The 17846-nt window shown below is 44.1% G+C and overlaps 1 protein-coding gene across 2 annotated transcripts; it reads left to right on the forward strand.

The window, feature by feature from the left end:
* Positions 1 to 401: 401 nt before the first annotated feature.
* SLC30A10 (solute carrier family 30 member 10) lies at positions 402 to 17419 on the forward strand. Of its 2 annotated transcripts, none has more exons than XM_073221397.1 (4): positions 402 to 1455; positions 2024 to 2139; positions 7884 to 8123; positions 11310 to 17419. In XM_073221397.1, exons 3-4 carry the CDS (start codon positions 7901 to 7903, stop codon positions 11789 to 11791), a joined length of 705 nt encoding a protein of 234 aa, XP_073077498.1. In that variant the 5' UTR covers positions 402 to 1455; positions 2024 to 2139; positions 7884 to 7900; the 3' UTR covers positions 11792 to 17419. The 2 variants fall into 2 exon arrangements, with proteins under 2 accessions (XP_073077498.1, XP_036870484.2); XM_037014589.2 differs by having other exon boundaries at positions 702 to 1455; positions 2062 to 2139.
* The last annotated feature ends 427 nt before the right edge of the window (positions 17420 to 17846 follow it).

Raw genomic sequence — 17846 nt, forward strand, 5'->3', positions numbered from 1 at the left:
GAGCGCCATGCTTACAAATGTGGTCTGTGCTGTCTTCCGGGGCTGCCTGCAGTTCACTTCCGGAAGGAGGCCTTGGGATGATGATCCTAAAGTGGAGGGTGGGGGAGGAAGAGGGGCGATACTGTGCCATGAGGGGGTGACAGAAACGACAATGTGCTCTTTATGAAGGCCATGAGCAAGAAGAGAGGACACACCAGCTATACACCACTGGTGGGAATGAAGTGGGGTGCTGAGAGGGGGATTCAGCCCAAACCTCGCCAAACGCAAAGCAGGAAGCACTTGAAGGGCAGCGTTGGCCCCGAGCCTTCCCGGGTTAATATAGAATCTGTAATGCAAGCACGTACGTGAAGCTGTCCACGGCCGCCCCAGGAACACACCCAGTCAAGGTCCTCATAGCTGAGTCAATAGTTGGGGCACTGAGAGCTCTGAGGAGCTGACTGGAGAAGCGGGGGTCATCGGGGGAATCCCACCTCTGGGGGCGTCTGCGAGGGGAGACGTCGGACGCGGGCCTTCCACTCTGCAGCTCCCCTCTCCGCCCGGCCCTGCCCGACAGGACAGACCTTGGCCGGTGGCCTGCTGCCCAGCGAGGCCAGGACGCGTGCGAGGGGGAAGGGGCCGCGGGCGGCGCGCACGGTCTCCAGATCCCGCCGGCGTGTCGGAGTCCTTTAGACTCTGGCCGTGCGGGCCTGGGGGCGCTCTGCCGAGCCTTATAAAACGCCCAGCGCGGGCGCGGGGCTGCGGGCAGGCGCGCGGCTGGCGCGGCGAGTCAGGGGCGCACGGCCGCGCCCCCAGCTGCGGAGGCGGCGCCGCACCGCGCGCCCTGCGGGGAGATGGGCCGCTACTCGGGCAGGACGTGCCGGCTGCTCTTCATGCTCGTGCTCACCGCCGTCTTCTTCGTGGCCGAGCTGGTCTCGGGCCACCTGGGCAACTCCATCGCGCTGCTCTCCGACTCCTTCAACATGCTGTCCGACCTGATCTCGCTGTGCGTGGGGCTGGGATCCGGCTACATCGCGCGCCGCCCCGCGCGGGGCTCCCGGGCCACGTACGGCTACAGCCGCGCCGAGGTGGTGGGCGCGCTGAGCAACGCCGTCTTCCTCACCGCGCTGTGCTTCACCATCGCCGTGGACGCCGTGCTGCGCCTTGCCCGGCCCGAGCGCATCGACGACCCCCAGCTGGTGCTCATCGTCGGCGCCCTGGGGCTGGCCGTCAACGTTGTGGGGCTGCTCGTCTTCCAGGACTGCGCTGCGTGTTTCGCCGGCTGCGGCCGCCGCCGCCGCCCGCAGCAGCAGCCGGCAGAGCGCGGGGCTCACGGCGCTTTCGCGGGGCCGCAGGGCGCCGAGGGCGGGGGACGCGCCGCCTCCGCGACGGCCCCCGGGGCCTCGGCGGGGACGCTCAGCGCGGCCGCGGCGGAGAGGAAGTCGGAGGAGCGGGCGACCGTGTCCTCAAACGCAGCAGGTGCCTTTCGGGTGCATCCTCCGGCTCCCCTGCCTTTCCCTCCCCTCCTGCGCGCCCAGTCCTTCCTCCTCAGCCCACGCCCTCTGCTTTCTATTTCTTTTCCAATCCATTTCCTCTGCAGTTCCGCTTTAATTCTCTTCTGCTAACTTAACATACCGCTTACGATTTCTTTTATTCTACTGCATCCTCGGCAGCCTTTGTCTCTTTTCCCTACTGCTGATGGTCTCTGTATAGAAGAATTGATTTTCTCAGAATTCAGTTATTTTTATTGGGCAACAGATAGCACTCCCCAAACGGTGCCCCTTCAGGAGCTGCTAGCTGTGCCTACATTATTTCTCTCCCCCTTTGACCGTCCTCTGTCCCCTTGGGAGGTATAGGTTTTTTAATTTAACTTGAATGGAAGAGTGCATGAAGCCCAAAAGTGGATCACAAGGCTTGTTTGCAGGCCATATTGTACTATGCTGGACTGTGTGTATGGAGAGGTTGGGGTGGGGGGGTGTCTGGTAAGCTAATAGGATTTTAAAATAACAAAACTGGTTTTGAGTCCATTGGTTCTTTTTGCTTGTAGAACTTATACACAACACAAGGTTTCTTCTTTGAATGCAGGTGATTCCCTGAACACCCAGAATGAGCCAGAGGAGATTGTGAAAAAGGAGAAGAAGTCCGAAGCCCTGAATATCAGAGGTAGGGTTGACTTGGCATCAATTGGAAACCCTTTTCAGTAGGATATAGGGGCTGTGCCGTACCATTCATTTCTGTTTGCCTCTTAGTAAGGTGCATTAGAAGGCGGGCCATTTACCTGCACAGACTATGGCCCAGCTCTTGCCTAATCACTGCATCGATTTTGCGGGAGGCACTAGCTGCTAATGATTTATCTCGCTGCACTTAGACCCATGCTGATGCTGCTACTCCAGAGCTTCACAGGTCTGTGGCATGTCTGCTTTAGCTGCTTCTGCCCCACCGTGGGTATCACTGACATAAAATGCAGCCCTTGCTAACTGAGTATGGTTTTGATACAGGTGGGGACAGGGTGGTGGCGTTGCTGAATGACCCTCGGTGCCTCAGTTATTTTCTGCCAGAAACAGAAATCTGTGATTGGTCTGTTGGCACACTTGACCCTCCCCTTCCAGGCCCCAAGTGGGGGCTCTGGTGAGGCATGTGGAAGACCATTCACTAGCATCCCTCAAGGTCGCAAGCCCTGGGCAGAGGCCAGCCCGGGGAGGTCAGAGGTGCATTTCTCACCAGACACCAACATAGCTCCTTTTCACCTCTTGGGCACAGGTTCTGCTTCAGACTGGGCGCAGAAGGGTCAGTCCCCACTCCTGACGCTGAGAGTCTTAAGAAAGATTATGCAGCCCTTTCCCTGATGTTTTGGGGAATGCCTGTAGTGGGGATTAGATAGAAAGGATATAAAGAAAAATGAATAATCCAGGACACCCCTTCAGTTTTGAGAGTTTTGATACCCAGAATGGATCTACAGGGAAAATCAGAAAACAAGGCATGAGCCCCTAAAAACATCTAAATAAATTAGTTTTTTATAATGGAACTGCAATGGGGGAATTTCTAAAGAGCATGGGTGGCGGTAAATCTAAAGCAATCTGTATTGAAGAATCTTGATCCTTTTTTACCTTTACTTTTCAAGGTTCAGTTTAAAAACTCTACATTGAAGGTTTCTGAGATGGAATTCACCATTATAGCACTTTCACCTTTCCAAGCATGTTCTGTTAATTATTCATTCTTATCTTTCAGAGAAAGAGCAAAGAGGAATAAGAGTAAGGGCTAGTGGGTATTGTGGACCTGTTTTGGGAAGCATAATGTAAGAGAAACTTGCTACTTTTGAGTCCAAAGCTATTGGAGCTCCTGGGTAGAAAAATGTCAGTGTAAATGCCTCGTTGTCTGGCTAAGCCCTGTGGTCCCCAGGCACTAGCAAAAGTGCCCCTCTGGCTTCTAACAGGTGCATAACGCAGTGGCTGGAAGATTTGGTTTGAGCTCAAGCTGTCTGGGTTTGGGTCCTGGCCCTGCCGCTTGAGACTCTGTGGCTTTGACAAGTTACTGGCCCTCTCTAAGCCTGCAATCCCCTCCTCTTCAAAATGGGAATAATAATTGTATCTGCTTTATGAGGTTCTTGTGACATACAGTATGTAGAGCGCTCACAAAAATGGCAGGAAGAGTAGCTAAAATTTAATGGAGTACATACTTTGTGCCAGGACCATACATGAATGAGACACTTAGTATTGTAACAGTCTTACCAGGTGGAGACTATTGTTATTCAGTAGTGGAATTGCCGGGCTCTATGTAACCTGTGCTCTTCTGCAAGGGTGAGCTCAGTGCCCACGCCTTGGCTAACAGTGTCCATGTCTCGGGCTAAGTGGGGGGCTGGCCTGACCTTAGGTCCTGTATCTTTGCAGCCATGAGTCAGAGAGGGGCCACAGAATGTTAGAGCTGGAAAGGTCTTAGGAAGAATGGAACATGCCCTCTTCATTTTACAGCTAAGGACACGGAATCTAGAGGGTCAGGTTGCACCCCAAGTCATCCCAGCTAGTGACAGACAGAGGCAGGGCTGGTATTCTGGGCTCCTGCTTGGAATGTCTCCTCTTCCCATCACCACACACAGCCTCTAAACTCCTCACAGGATCTCCAGGGTACACAATCCACTGAATGGTGACATTTCCAACACTTAGGCCACTGCTTCTGAAAGAAGGACTGTCCCCACAGATCTGCAGGGGAACAAACATCCCATGGGGGTGCTGTGAACAGAAACCATCTGTTGGTTTTCAATACTGTTTCTCTTGTTCCAATAGAATAAGAAAAATGGCCTACTGAGAAACACACTCCATCTTCTATTGCAAAGCACAGCGAAGGCACAGTTCTTTAAAGAATCTCATTGACGCGCATGGTAGTGGTCGACTTCCATTTAATGGGATCAAACGTGATGCATTAGAAATGTGACAGTGTGGAAAGACGATTAGCCCTTTGCATTTCAGTATAAATATAAATAGATGAATAGCAATCTTGCCTTCTTCTGAATGTACATGTCCTTTGGTGAGATGTTTCTTTCTAGTTCTTATTTTTTTCCCAATAGCAAAGATCTCTCATCCTTCCATAACCACTTGCTAATGCCCAGTGCTAAGGCACTGTGTTTCTGGCTATTCCATGAATTCAACAGCGCTGATGGCTTTTCTGAGCACTGGGATAATTATCTAATGTTTGCTTATGCCAAATTGCCATGTTATATGCCAATATTTTTGTCTTTTGTTTTTATCTGAAGACAACAATGAGGGTCAAGTGCTGAGCCGCCCTGTCATTGCAAAGCTAACCTTGGAGGGTTATGACTAATCGGATGATTTAGTTGCCTTTTAAGTGGTGATTTTTGTTCCTCAGATAATTCTGCCTGGTGTGTCTTTCTGAATCTTAGATGTGGTCACCCCAGAGTCTTCTCTGAAACCTGAATGGCATTCAGAACAAGGTCCTAATACTGCTGACATTCAAGGGCATGCTGTTCAGATGTCAGTATCCCTTTCTAGACATTTCTGCCCTTCTCATCACCCCTAAACTCTCTCCCCATCCCCCCACCATTGCACACTGATAGTGAGGTGAGGTCTGCTTGGGTTCTGCTCTACCTTCTACCAGCTCGGTGACCTTAGGCAAGCAACTTAGCCTCTTTGAGCTTCAGCTTCCTTGTCTGTATAATGGTGACAACGCCAACCTCCCTGTGTTCTGAGAGCTCCGTGAGTGGTCGGAACAGCACAGAGGACCCACTCAACAAACGGTGCTCATGATTGTCATCACCTCGCAGCCAGAGAAATGAGGCAGATATAACCATCATCCCCATTTCACAGATGAGGGTCTCGTTGCTCAGCGAGGTTGGCTTTCGTGAGGTCCATGACTCATATAATGACTCTCGGGGTCCCTCCCTCCACCCTTAGTGTCCCCGTTTCCCATGCTGCCCGACAAGCTCGTCTTCATCTGCAGCCCCCCTGGGGTTCTTTGCCTGGAGAACCTTCTCTCTGAGTTCGCTCTGGCTGGGATATTACTGCCTGTTGGAGTCTGTCTCCCCTTCAGAGTCTTGCTCAAACTACTCATCTCTCAAAAAGCCTTCCCTGTGACTTCCCATCTGGAGGTGATGGATGCATTTAACTCAGCGTCCTGCTGGTGGACTTCGGTCCCCAGAGCATAATGACCATGCCTTCTTCGTTCATACATGGGGGGTCAGAAAACATGGCATAATACTCAGTCCCAAAGTGTATTGAAGTGGTGCTGCTTTAAGCAGTTTTCCCAACTGAAGGACATGTTAGTTTGGGTCATAAAACCAACTTAGTAAAGTATGATCAGTATTTAGAAATTTAACTAGCATTGAATGAAATTGAATAGAAAATAGTAATAAATCACATGTAAGGATAAATTTAGATCTTTCACAAAACATTTGTTTTAGTGTGTGCCTGTGTGTGTGCTAGGATGCAAAGTAGGGTTCTGACTGTGGATCATGAGAAAAATAGGTTTGAATGGTATTTTATATAATTCTCAGGAGCTGGGAGCTAAGAACGAGATTTCTCAGAAGGAAAACCTGAAACTGGAACTTAGATCTTATATGAGGCAGGATGCACTGTGGTTCTTAAGTCAGACCACCCAGACTTATATCCCCATTCTCACACTTCCTATCCATGTGCTCTTAGATAAGTTACTTCGCTGGTCTATGCCTAAGTCTCCTCATTTGTAAAATAAGAGTAACCTCTTCAGCAAGTCCTTAGTGTAAATACATGTAGCGTACATACAACCTCTGGTGCATGCCTGTTAGCTAGCATTACAGTTATTATTATTAAGGAAAAGACAGAAGTTACTCCAGGTCATGCCAGTAATGACTATTTTATTTTTATAAATACTGTTTTATTGAGTACCTTCCGTCTACACCTGCAATGCTTAAATAGAAACAAGGGAGGTGCAGGGTGTGACTCTCACCTTCATGCTGCCTAGAGTCTAACAGAGGAAATGAGGCCGACATGCAGGCAACAGAGTCACAGACTGTCAGGCAGTGAAATCCATGTCAATTGCAATAGGAAGTATTTGGTCTTCCTATTTTTATGGTAGTATTTTGTACTGCCTTGGAGAAGGTTAAAACTGATATTCGGTTGCTCAAGGAGGAGCCAGGTGTACCGGGAACGTTTTGTTTCTCAAACTGGGAACTAAGATGCTCCTTTGGGGTGGAGTGGGGAAGAGAGCACAGAATTGGAAAATGCCACTGTTTAATGTTTTTGTTCAGTCAGAATGCAATTACCATAAGTAAGTGTGGGATTCTTTTTGTTCCTGTCTTTTCTGTGGGGACAAGTTGCCAAAAATTACACTTCGTTTGTTTGCAAAGTGCTGTTTTACCTATGATGCTACTCAGAACGCTAGAAGTATTGCCAAGAGGAGGAATTAGCTCGATAAAGCAGACTTTTCTTCTATATGATTTGTTCTAGAGCAGTACTTCGAAAACTTTTATATGCATTCGAATCTAGTTAAAATGCAGAATCAGATTCAGCAGGTCTGAGGAGGGCCCTGTGAGTCTGCATTTCTGTAAGCTTCCAGAAGTTGCTGATACTGCTAATCTGCAAACCATAATTCAAATAGCAAGATTCTGATGTTGCTTTTGTGTTTATGTTTTATAAGCCTTCTGACAACGTTTGCCCCTAGCTCACTAACTGCCAGTTTCATCTGTGTCTAGCAATTGGACCCCCAGCTCTCTTTGGTAGGATTGCATGCTTTCTGTATCATAATCAAACCTCTAGGAATGGTTCCCTTAATTAAAGGCATCCACAATATTTGTGATTATCTGCAGCATTTTACTTTTATTTTATTCTGACGAATGGCCCTTTATTCAGCGGGAATGCTGCTGGAGTCCCTGTTCTCAAAGACCTCTTAAACCAAAGGCAGCTTAAACGACATCGGGCTGAGTGAGAAGTTGGCAAATGTACATAATGAAGGGAGAAGAACAGATCAAGACAGAGGGATGGCAGAATAAAAAGAACCTCTTTCTTGATATATCTTAGTTCCCTCTCTTTTTAAAAATGTTTAAAGCGATTTCAAGTACAGACACTTGTCTGAAAAGGGAAAGAAACCACTTGCTCAGCTTCTGTTTCTCTGCCCAGTGCCTTCTGTGGGGTGGCAGGTGGCAGCAGTGTGGCACTGTGAACATGCACAGTCCCTCTGCCCACAAGTCTGCAGCTCAGAATCTTCCCAGGCTGTTCCAGATTCTTTAGCACCTGGGATGGTGACCTGAGGTTTTGTGTTCTGTGAAGCAGTTGCCATTATTTTTTCATTCTAATCTGTCCTACTGTTCTAACCAAAAAGAAAACAAATAGCAACAAGTGTTCATAGCCTTGGGAACCCAAGTCAAATGAGTGTCGCATGGCTGGATCTGCGCCTTAGCCGTCTTTCTGTCTTCCCGGCAGGTGTACTTCTGCATGTGATGGGAGATGCCCTGGGGTCGGTGGTTGTGGTCATCACAGCCATCATATTCTATGTGCTTCCTCTGAAGCCCGAGGATGCATGTAACTGGCAGTGCTACATCGACCCCAGCCTGACTGTCGCCATGGTCATCATCATTTTGTCATCGGCCTTCCCACTCATCAAGGAGACCGCTGCCATTCTGCTGCAGATGGTCCCCAAAGGAGTCAACGTGGAAGAGCTGAGTAAGTCAGATGATGGTGACCTGGAACTGTGGCCCACTGCGTGTGTTCAGGCCGGAGGGCCAGCATGATGTCAGACAGGGTTTGATCCATGTGTCCTGAAATAATGAAATGTCACCAGGCAGCAAAGACATCTGTCATATGTTTTGTAGCCTCGTAAAGTGACTGACAGCTGTAAGAGCCAAAGGTCCTTTGCCACCCATGATTGTCTGGCTCAGCTGCAGAAGTCTGAGAATATAGTGTTTGGGCAATACCTATTCGTGGGCAATTTACCCTCAAGTCAACGATGTATTTTAACTCAGATGAGGCCACTCTGTCAAGACCTTGATTTTTATTATCCTTATTCTGAAAACATGAATCATTCATTTGTATTCTACACCCTGCTTTCTAGTTAATTGAGTTTTTATGGACATGCAAGTCACCATGTCGATCTATCAGTGTAAAAAGGACTGTTTTAAATCCAGACCATTTGCAACCTCATTCAATAATGAAATCTGTTTCTTTGCTCGAACAGGTCAAACTCGCACTTTAGTTATGTGCACCTGAGGATAAAACTTTTAGAGACTTTATAGCATTTTCTAATGGGAACTATCTAGATGGGTGAGAAATTGAATGTGCAACTGTATTTCTAGTGTTTCTAAATGGAGACTATGTTCTAATAGAAAAGAACATTTTCATGAATATTTGCTCTTATTCTGTCTGTCATTGCTTCACTAGCGATCCAGTAAACATGAAATAGAGCCCAGGCCCCCTATGGGGCTCAAAGTCTGGGACCTCATTTCATGACAAATACCTGACCTTAGGTTTGAACGGGTCTTAATAATGCCTTGTGTGGCCATGGCCAGCCTGTCCCCTCTGAAGGAGCGATTACGGGGTGACTGCTCTGGGGAGGTCACGGTGCTGCCGGCCCTCTGTTTAGTAGCGGGCACTGGGACCAGTTGGCAGAACCGTTGCCAACAGCTGGTGCTCCTCTACGATCTTTTCCCCGGGATGTGCTTTTTCCTTTTTTGACCTCTTCTTTGGCCTGTATGTCTACTATCTGCCCAAAGCTGCAGGGGGAGGAGGTAGGAGGTGGGGGAGGGAGGCAGCGGGGAGCAGATACACAGCATTGTCTTTGCCTTTCAGCTTCTCTCCCACTTGAGGGAACCGGATAAACATACCAAACAATTGGTGATAGGGAATAGCTTATCAGGCCTCGCAACAAAGTAATATACCTATTTAAAAACAGGTGTTTAAAAAAATAACAATGACAATAGCAACAGTTTATGGCACTTATTACATGCTAGGTGTTCTTAAGTTCTTATATGAAGTTTATATAACAAACATGTAAATATATAAATATGTGAAAATACATTATACATAAGTAAATATATGAATAATGCATATTATATAATATAATTAACTTACTATAACCTATAAGGTACTCTTGTCACCACTCCTAATATACAGATAAGGCAACCCAAGCAGAGAGCAGGTAGGTAATGGTCCAAGGCCATGCTGGTAAATGATTGAACTGGAATTCAAACTAGCTGGCCACAAGGTCTTTGCTCACAATCACTCTTCAGTATCATCTCTCCAAATACACAGTCACTTTAGAAAGTATGGAAAACACACAGAAAAGCCTAAAAAGAAAATAGAAATCTCTTATAATTTAACCTCCCCCATATATGACCATGCTTAATATTTTTGTGAGTTAGTCAAAAAAACCTACAGCGGCCTAAAAAATTTGTTTATGTATATTCACTGATACTTTGTAAAAAAAAAAAAAGAAGGATAAAAGGACCGTGCCATATATACAGTTTAGCTATTTGATTTTTCATTGAAAAATACCTTATATACCTTTTTGCATATCCTTAAATATGCCACTTTCTTAATGGCTGCATGCAATTCCATTATGTAATTGATTTAACTGTTTCCTTTTTGTTTTAATACAAAGAGCATCGACCAACGAGCCATTCCTGTACATAAATACTTGGCTATTTCTTTTTTTTTTTTTTTTTTTTGAGAGGGCATCTCTCATATTTATTGATCAAATGGTTGTTAACAATAAAATTCAGTATAGGGGGGTTAATGCTCAATGTACAATCATTAATCCATCTCAAGCCTAATTCTCATCAGTCTCCAATCTTCTGAAGCATAACGAACAAGTTCTTACATGGTGAACGAATTCTTACATAGTGAATAAATTCTTACATGGTGAACAGTACAAGGGCATTCATCACAGAATCTTTCGGTTTTGACCACGCATTATGACCTATAAACAATCAGGTCAAATATGAATACTCATTTGATTTTTGTACTTTATTTATATGTTGATCCCACATTTCTCCCTCCATTATTATTATTATTTTTATCTTTAATAAAATGCTGAAGTGATAGGTAGATGCAAGATAAAGGTAGAAAACATAGTTTAGTGCTCTAAGAGGGCAAATGTAGATGATCAGATGATCAGATGTGTACCTACGGACTAAGTATTAATCCAGGCTAGACAAGGGCAGCAAGACATCCACGGATGCAGAAGATTTCTCTCAAAGCAGGGGGGATGAGGTTCTGAGCCTCACCTCTGTTGATCCCCAAATTCTCACCTGATGGCCCCCCTGCGACTGTGCCTGTCTTAGGTTGTTCCTCCCTTGAGGAATCTTACCCGTCTCTGGCTAACCAGTCATCTTCCGGGGCCATACAGGGAAATGTACAGTTGGTAAGTGAGAGAGAAGCCATATTGTTTGAAAAGGTTAGCTTTTTACTTCTTTGCAGATTTATGCCCTGTGGCTTCTATTTGGCTATTTCTTTTGGGTTAAATTCTTAGTACTAGAATTGCTGGTAAAAGTTTTCAAACCATATTGCCAAACTACCCCCTTTAAAAAAGGCATCCTACTTTATACTCGCACTGGCAATCCGTTAGACTGTCCATTCCCTTCCCTTGCAAACTCAGCAACCCTGGGCAGGGGTTTTGGTTGTTAATTTCCTTAAATTGCTGTCTGTGGATTAACAATGTATGATGTAGGAAGTCAGAGGGGAGAAGGAGTACGGGGAAATGTACCCATACAGGCACAGCTATCTTTCTTCCTATTACTCAGTAAATATATCATTGTGGTGAGAATGTTTAAAGGGACCACGTCCCTTCTGTAGTAGTTGCCTGCTTCAGATATAGCACTCACCGTAGTTATTATTTGCTCTTCTCTATTCTAGTGAGTAAACTCTCTGCCGTGCCTGGTATTAGCAGTGTACATGAGGTGCACATCTGGGAGCTTATAAATGGGAAGATCATTGCCACCCTGCATATCAAGTATCAGAAGGACAGAGAATATCAGGATGCCAGTGTCAAAATTCGAGAAATCTTCCACAAGGCGGGAATCCACAATGTGACCATCCAGTTTGAGCATGTGGACTTGAAGGAGCCCCTGGAACAGAAGGACCTGCTGCTGCTCTGCAGCTCACCCTGCATCTCCAAAGCCTGTGAGAAGCAGCTGTGCTGTCCCCCCAGGGCGCTGCCTCTGGCCCACGTCAATGGCTGTGCTGAGCACAATGGCTGTCCCCCTCTGGACCCATACCAAAGAGAAACCACAGACGTGGCTATCGAAGTATCTCTGGAAGGCTGTCTGAGTGAGCACGGACAAGCTGTCAGCAAAACTCAGGAGGACCAAGGTTATGCCAGCAGTACACATTTTTAACCTGGCGCCCCCTAAACAGACTGTATAGATGAGGCATGTTGGAAGCACCAGCTTGGCTTGTGGAGGGAGCTGTGTGGTTGGTAGGCCCTGCCCAAGTCTGCCGTGTGCGCTGTCCGCGTTCAGTAGGGGTGGGTTGGTTGGGATATTAGGTGAACGTGTCTTCATTTTTATGTCACTGAGAACCCTTTACATTGTCCTGGGTGTCTTCTGCTGCTTTTCCTCAACCGTTTTAGTTTGGACATTTTGGACAATTATTTCCTGAAGCCAACTGATCTTGTATATGTATCAGGGACATTGAACACTGGGACTGAATGGCCATGGACACAGGATTCAAAGTAGTTTATGTTTTAAACTGATTAGAACTTGTAGCTGACTCTCAGGTGAGCTCATAGCCAAGTACATCAAAAAACTTTAATAACCATAATAGCTGTTTTTTTTCCCCAACTCCACTATAAGATCATAAAAGAGGAAAGTTAGGTAATTCTGTCACTGCAGAAAATTTTTTTGACTCATTTTTGAATAAATATCAAATAAATACCCATGAAGTTGGAAAATACTCTCAGAATATTAGAAGAAGTACAGTTTAATGGCAGAGGGTAGGAGGAAAATGCTTTTTGACCACCTCTTGGTTTTATGAGGTGGAGAGAAAACTAATGTGTACTTTTTGCTGTGAACTACAGCTGTAGCATGTTTCAAATGTTTAAATATATAGTATGCTTTTTTTTCACTTGGAAGTTGGGGAATATTTCTACTTCCGGAAGTATGACAGAAGTTCGTACACACTGCCTTTTAGAGTCAGTCCAGTTGGAACTGTCTTCATTTATTGCTTAATAATGACTTAGTTGTTCCAGTTTCCTTTGAGTCTTCTTTGATATGATCACATTGATCAGTATAGCATTTACCCGGAGAAAATGAGTATTCCTCGAATATATGACATTGAGTATTCATTCCTGCCAAAAAGTAACTAGATTGTCTTTTCTTTAATTAGACATATTTTAAGGTATTTATTATAGCTGCCAACTAGTAACTTAATGGGCAAATGTGCAGAGAGAAATGAGAATTTAATTGCTGCCTTCAATGTATTTTGAAGAGTTTACACTTTTTTGTATGTCTCTGACCCATATTACCAAGTTCAAATAAATGTGCTAGAATCTAGTTTGAACCTGTAACTAACCTATGTTAGTATTGAGGACACATCTGCCATGTATTTAACAAATTGTTTAAGCAGCAATATTTTAATCAGAACAGTCTCCAAATAGGTATGAGAAAATTGGAGGTGCCTTACTAGAGAACTAGAATCTTCCTTAATGGGTTGTAAAATTGAAAGTGATCATCTCAGACTGTAAGTACCAAGTCCTCTTTAGAATCTGCACAGTACTTACCAGAAATGTCGGGTTGCTAATGGAAAAAACGCCCACATTTTTTCAGCACAAACACCGCTTAAAAAAGGTGGCTTTCTTAAATTCTAAGTCTGAAGTAAGTAAGCAACTATGGTCAGTAGGATAGGAATCTTTTCATACCTCAAAAATGTATTATCTGAGTTTAAATTGGCCATAAATGAGGTAAATAGAAGAATACCTAAATATGTTTTTATCCTTAGGAGTATATTGGACTAGGCTATATATATACTATGGAGCTAAGAAAGGGGTAAAATTTAAGAAAACATTTTTATTTTTAATGTTAATATTTTGTCATGTACTCATAAAAAACAGGGCCTCTCTATGAAACACATCAAGGTGATACATGGACCAAATTCTTCTGGAATAATTGTTGGCTTAGATGATTTGGAGTGAAAGAAGAAATTTGTCTCAATTCCAGATTTAAAAGTCTAATTTGATTTCTCACCATTTTGCTTTTATTAAAAGAAAAAATTACAAATCCATCATTTTTGTTCAGTTGGCTAAAGGATTGCCTATTAGTTTACATCCAAATAGTGTTCTGTAAATTTAATCTCTAAAGCATTTTTCTGGAAAGGAAAAGGCACTTAATTCCAATATAATTAAATCTAACCTCAGAAAAATTTGTTGCTAGACACTTAGGAACATCAAATTATGGACTAGAGCCAATAAAATAATATCAAATTATGGACTAGAGCCAGTAAAATAATACTGGTATAAGACACTTCGGTGGCACGTATTTAATAATGTTCAAACCAGCTAATTAATGCAGTATTTTTGTGCCAGGGTAGGTGGTTGCCTTTCCCCTCTCAGCTGCTGTGATGCCGTCTGGCATTTTTACTTGGGTTTTACTCTCCTTTAATTGCCCTGCATTTAATCTTCCCAAGGAAATGCACGACTTTTCTTTTTCCCTTTGACTCAATGCTGCTTGGTAGCAATAGTGCCTGATGAAAAGTGGATTTATACAATACTGTTTTTCTCCAAGATTAGAAAACCACTGTCACTCAGTTTAGTGTTCCTGTGTGCCTAGGATAATTCTAGAAAATTCTTTTTTAAGAGCTAAACATAATTTTTCCAGCCAGGGCATCCTCAGCGCGTTTGGGCTGGAGCAGCAATCCCGCGTGCTCGCCTGGAGGACGCAGGTGTAGCACTGACTTCTGTTCAGGGTACTTCTATTTCAAGGGAAAGAATCTTTTCCGCATTATTTCAGCACCAGCTGTGGGAAGTACTATGTCTGCTTTTATTTTCCAAACTTCAACTTTGTTTTTTTGAAAAGAGAGGTTAAATTTTTTTCATGATATTTGGCCATTATGAATATCCAGGCCCCATGGTTCACAGATACCATCCCTTGGATTATTTGACAAAATATCAATAGGGAGAACATTGTGTGAGGAAGAATTAAAAATATTGTCCATACTTAATTACCTTTTTTTTGGCTGCCAACTATCCAAACTCTTGGGAAGGTAAATCAGGAACTCCAAAGTTCCGTGGGAATGGGTGCTTGGAATGCAAAGAAATCACTGAGGTAGATTTTGGATAATAGTAAGACAGCTTCCTACCGGTGAGGTAGGAAGAGATTTTGTTACGCTTTCTCAGTCTCAACACTGTTGACATTTTGACCTGAATAACAGCTTGTTGTGTGGGGCTGTCCATCCATTGTAGGATTTTTAGCACTCCCCCTGGCCTCTCCTTACTGAATGCATATCCCCACCAGCTGTGACAATGAAACGTGTCTCCAGACATTGTCATGTGTCCCCTGGTGGCAAGTTTGCCCCTAATTCTGAACCCCTGACTTAAGCGTAATTGAGGGATATTATTGACAAAGTCCTTCTAGAGCCCAATATCCCCGTGAATAGAATCAATTCTGCAGAATTCACTCATTAAAAATTACTTTTAAGACAAGATCAAATGATTCATAAAAATTCCAGTAGTCTACATAGAAAGTTTGGACATTTAAAAATATATATAATTTGGAAAAAAAGACCTTACAAATCTGATTATACAGATCAGTTAATAGAACAATGAATGAAATGGAGAAAAAAGCATTTACTCTTTGTGCTGCGATGATCTCTTCAACTCATGAATATCCTCAGTTGATGAACCCACCATAAAAGGAGACCATATACTATCAGTATAATTGACTCTTGGGGTTAAGGTGTTTAATTCGCCACCAATTTTAAAGTTGACGATGTTTCTTTTTCCTGGTTCCTGACAGTGACTGGCTCAGAAGTTAAAAAAAAACAAAAACTTTATTGTTTATGGCTAACTTAATCCTTTGCCACATCATAACCCTATTTTCCCCAAGAGTACAAAATACAGTTCCTGCTTTTAAATATATCTTCACACTCTTGCAATAAAAAACTGCAAAGAGAAGGCTGGTTTAGAAAAGAACACGGCAACACAACGTGATTTGAGTTGAATTTAGACAAGTAATGACCACGGACTGAATGCCTTTTCTATAGCTCTGTTGTTTTCCTGATAAACTCGCCTGTTTGTGCTTCTGAGTAGATTTGGGTGTGAGCAGCCCCAGGAAGAAATGGAAGTTACTGATTTGGGAAACTGGCGGCTCAAATGGAACTTGCATCAGACACTGACTGACCCTGACTGGAATCTAAATGTTTCTATGAATTTTGAGTCTAGTTAATGACGGTGTGTCATTTTCTGGAGCTTCCTTTTGACGTGTTTTTTTTTTTTCTGGACCTTACTGTTTACATGGAACTTTCATGATTGTTGTTAAATGGATCAACCATCTGCTCTTGCTACAGAGCCAGGCCAGAGACACTGAACCCGCTTCGAATGCTAATGAGAATCATCCATAAAGGACGGTGATTTTCAGGGGACCCCTTCCTGGAGCTCTGAAGTTATGTTACAGTATTGTGGAGTTTTGTTGCTGAAAGTCTTCCTTCTGTCCTCACTGACGATTTTGCCAAAGTGTAATTGTCCCATTTGGGGGAATTATTAGAACTCTAAGATGTAAAGTTTAAATAGCTCACTAGTGGCACGCGAAGTCCCCCAACAATGTATGCACATATGCACACTTTTAAAAGCAGAGGCGGTTTAATGGTGCTGTAAATAAAAATTTTTAAAAATAAACACACGCCCTAGATGTTTGTGGAAGTTAAACAGATAAACTCAAAGGAGCTGAACTCATTCTGTCTTTCTCACTGACTCAAGGTCATTTATTACCCAGCAACTCTTCAGATTGGTTTTAGTAAATGGGGACTAATTCGCTGTCTCCATTTTGCTGCTGTCTTCACACCCCTCCCACCACTCTCCACCACCTACAATGATGTCCCAGGGCCCCTCTTGGCACAAATGTCACAAGCCCACCCAGCTACCTGAGTTCCTGTAACCTGGACTGACCTGGTTTTCTAGGGCGCCCTATTTGGCCCTGGGCTACCCAGTAGGGTTTGTGTAGGAGGGGAGCTCCTGGGATTTAGGGAATGGTGGAGTGGTCAGGCATATTTTGGAGAGGCCCTGTACATTTGGGAATCTCTCCAGTGAGCTCTCATCTTTACAAATATTGAATAAGGGGAAGGGTTGAGACAGGGCCTGTGGGTGTAGTCAGAGTAGGGTGAAGGCCTCTGGGAAAAGACCCCTATCAAAACTCCATATTAAACAATTAAGCAAAGATAGAGTCACATTAATTCTGTAAAGTAAAATATCAAACTAGGAATATAAGCATTCTTCAGTGAAAATTAGTTAAAACTAAAAAGCCAGGAGTAACTTAGCCTCAAATGTTTGTAAACCTCCCAGAAAAGAAAATACCTCAGCATAGCCCATGTCTTGTTGGTATCAATTAAATAAAGCTATTGTAAAATTTACTTTAGCCTGCTAAAAAACCTGGTTTATCTTTAACTTTACCCAGATGCTGCTTTTCCTCCTCCAGCCCTAATCAAATCAATAAGTCAGCTCACCTTCAAAGCAACACAAGCAGCCTTGACTGATAAGCTCCCAAACTAAGAAACTGCCACTCTGAGAAAGGATCAAAGCAGTAAATTTCTTATGTTAACTCTACAAAATAGTCCGGAAAACTGTGTCTCTTTAAAGATAAACATTTAGAGACCATCTGGTGGGTCTGCATCCCTAGCTCTTTGTCTTTCAACCACCTGTGAGTCCCCTAGACAAGGCACCACCCCGGGCTCTCTTGTCCCCGCCTGGCTCACGCCAGGAGCTCTGTGTGTCCTCTCACTGTATCTCAATAAAAGTCTCCCGGGCTCTCCTACCTTGACTGTTTGCTAAGTTCATTCTTCGACTCGGAAAACAAGAACCCCGGCATCAGGGTCTGCCAGGTCAATCAGTCAACTGATTAGTCAGCATATACTTACTGTAAATGAAAGCATCCAAGTATTTCTTGCCTCTTAAGAGTTTATAGTCTACATTAAAGCTAAGTAAGGCAATTCAACTTTATGAGAGTTAAAGGAGAGCTACCCTTAGCCTGAGTTTGCTGGGAGTGGTTGAAGGGATCTTGTGCTGGATTGGATCTGGTGCTCAAATGTGCACATTCTAAGCCCTGGGCAGCATCTGCAAAGGGAGGCTGTACATTTCGTGACTCTCAATTGCCTTCAGAAATGAGTCTGAGCAGAGCACTAAACCCAGGGCCTAGAGTACAGAATCTCTGACTACTACATCCAAAAGAGAACTCTGCCTTTCTGTCT

The sequence above is a fragment of the Manis javanica genome, chromosome 14 (genome assembly GCF_040802235.1).
Source record: "Manis javanica isolate MJ-LG chromosome 14, MJ_LKY, whole genome shotgun sequence".
Classification (NCBI taxonomy): Eukaryota; Metazoa; Chordata; class Mammalia; order Pholidota; family Manidae; genus Manis; species Manis javanica.

What these genes read in the sequence shown, in the direction of transcription:
- SLC30A10 (XM_037014589.2), top strand. Translation starts at nt 831, where the DNA reads ATGGGCCGCTACTCGGGCAGGACGTGCCGGCTGCTCTTCATGCTCGTG. An exon ending in CGTGTCCTCAAACGCAGCAG is followed by an intron (nt 1,456 to 2,061) that starts GTGCCTTTCGGG and finishes CTTTGAATGCAG; the next exon opens with GTGATTCCCTGAACACCCAG. An exon ending in AGTCAACGTGGAAGAGCTGA is followed by an intron (nt 8,124 to 11,309) that starts GTAAGTCAGATG and finishes TCTCTATTCTAG; the next exon opens with TGAGTAAACTCTCTGCCGTG.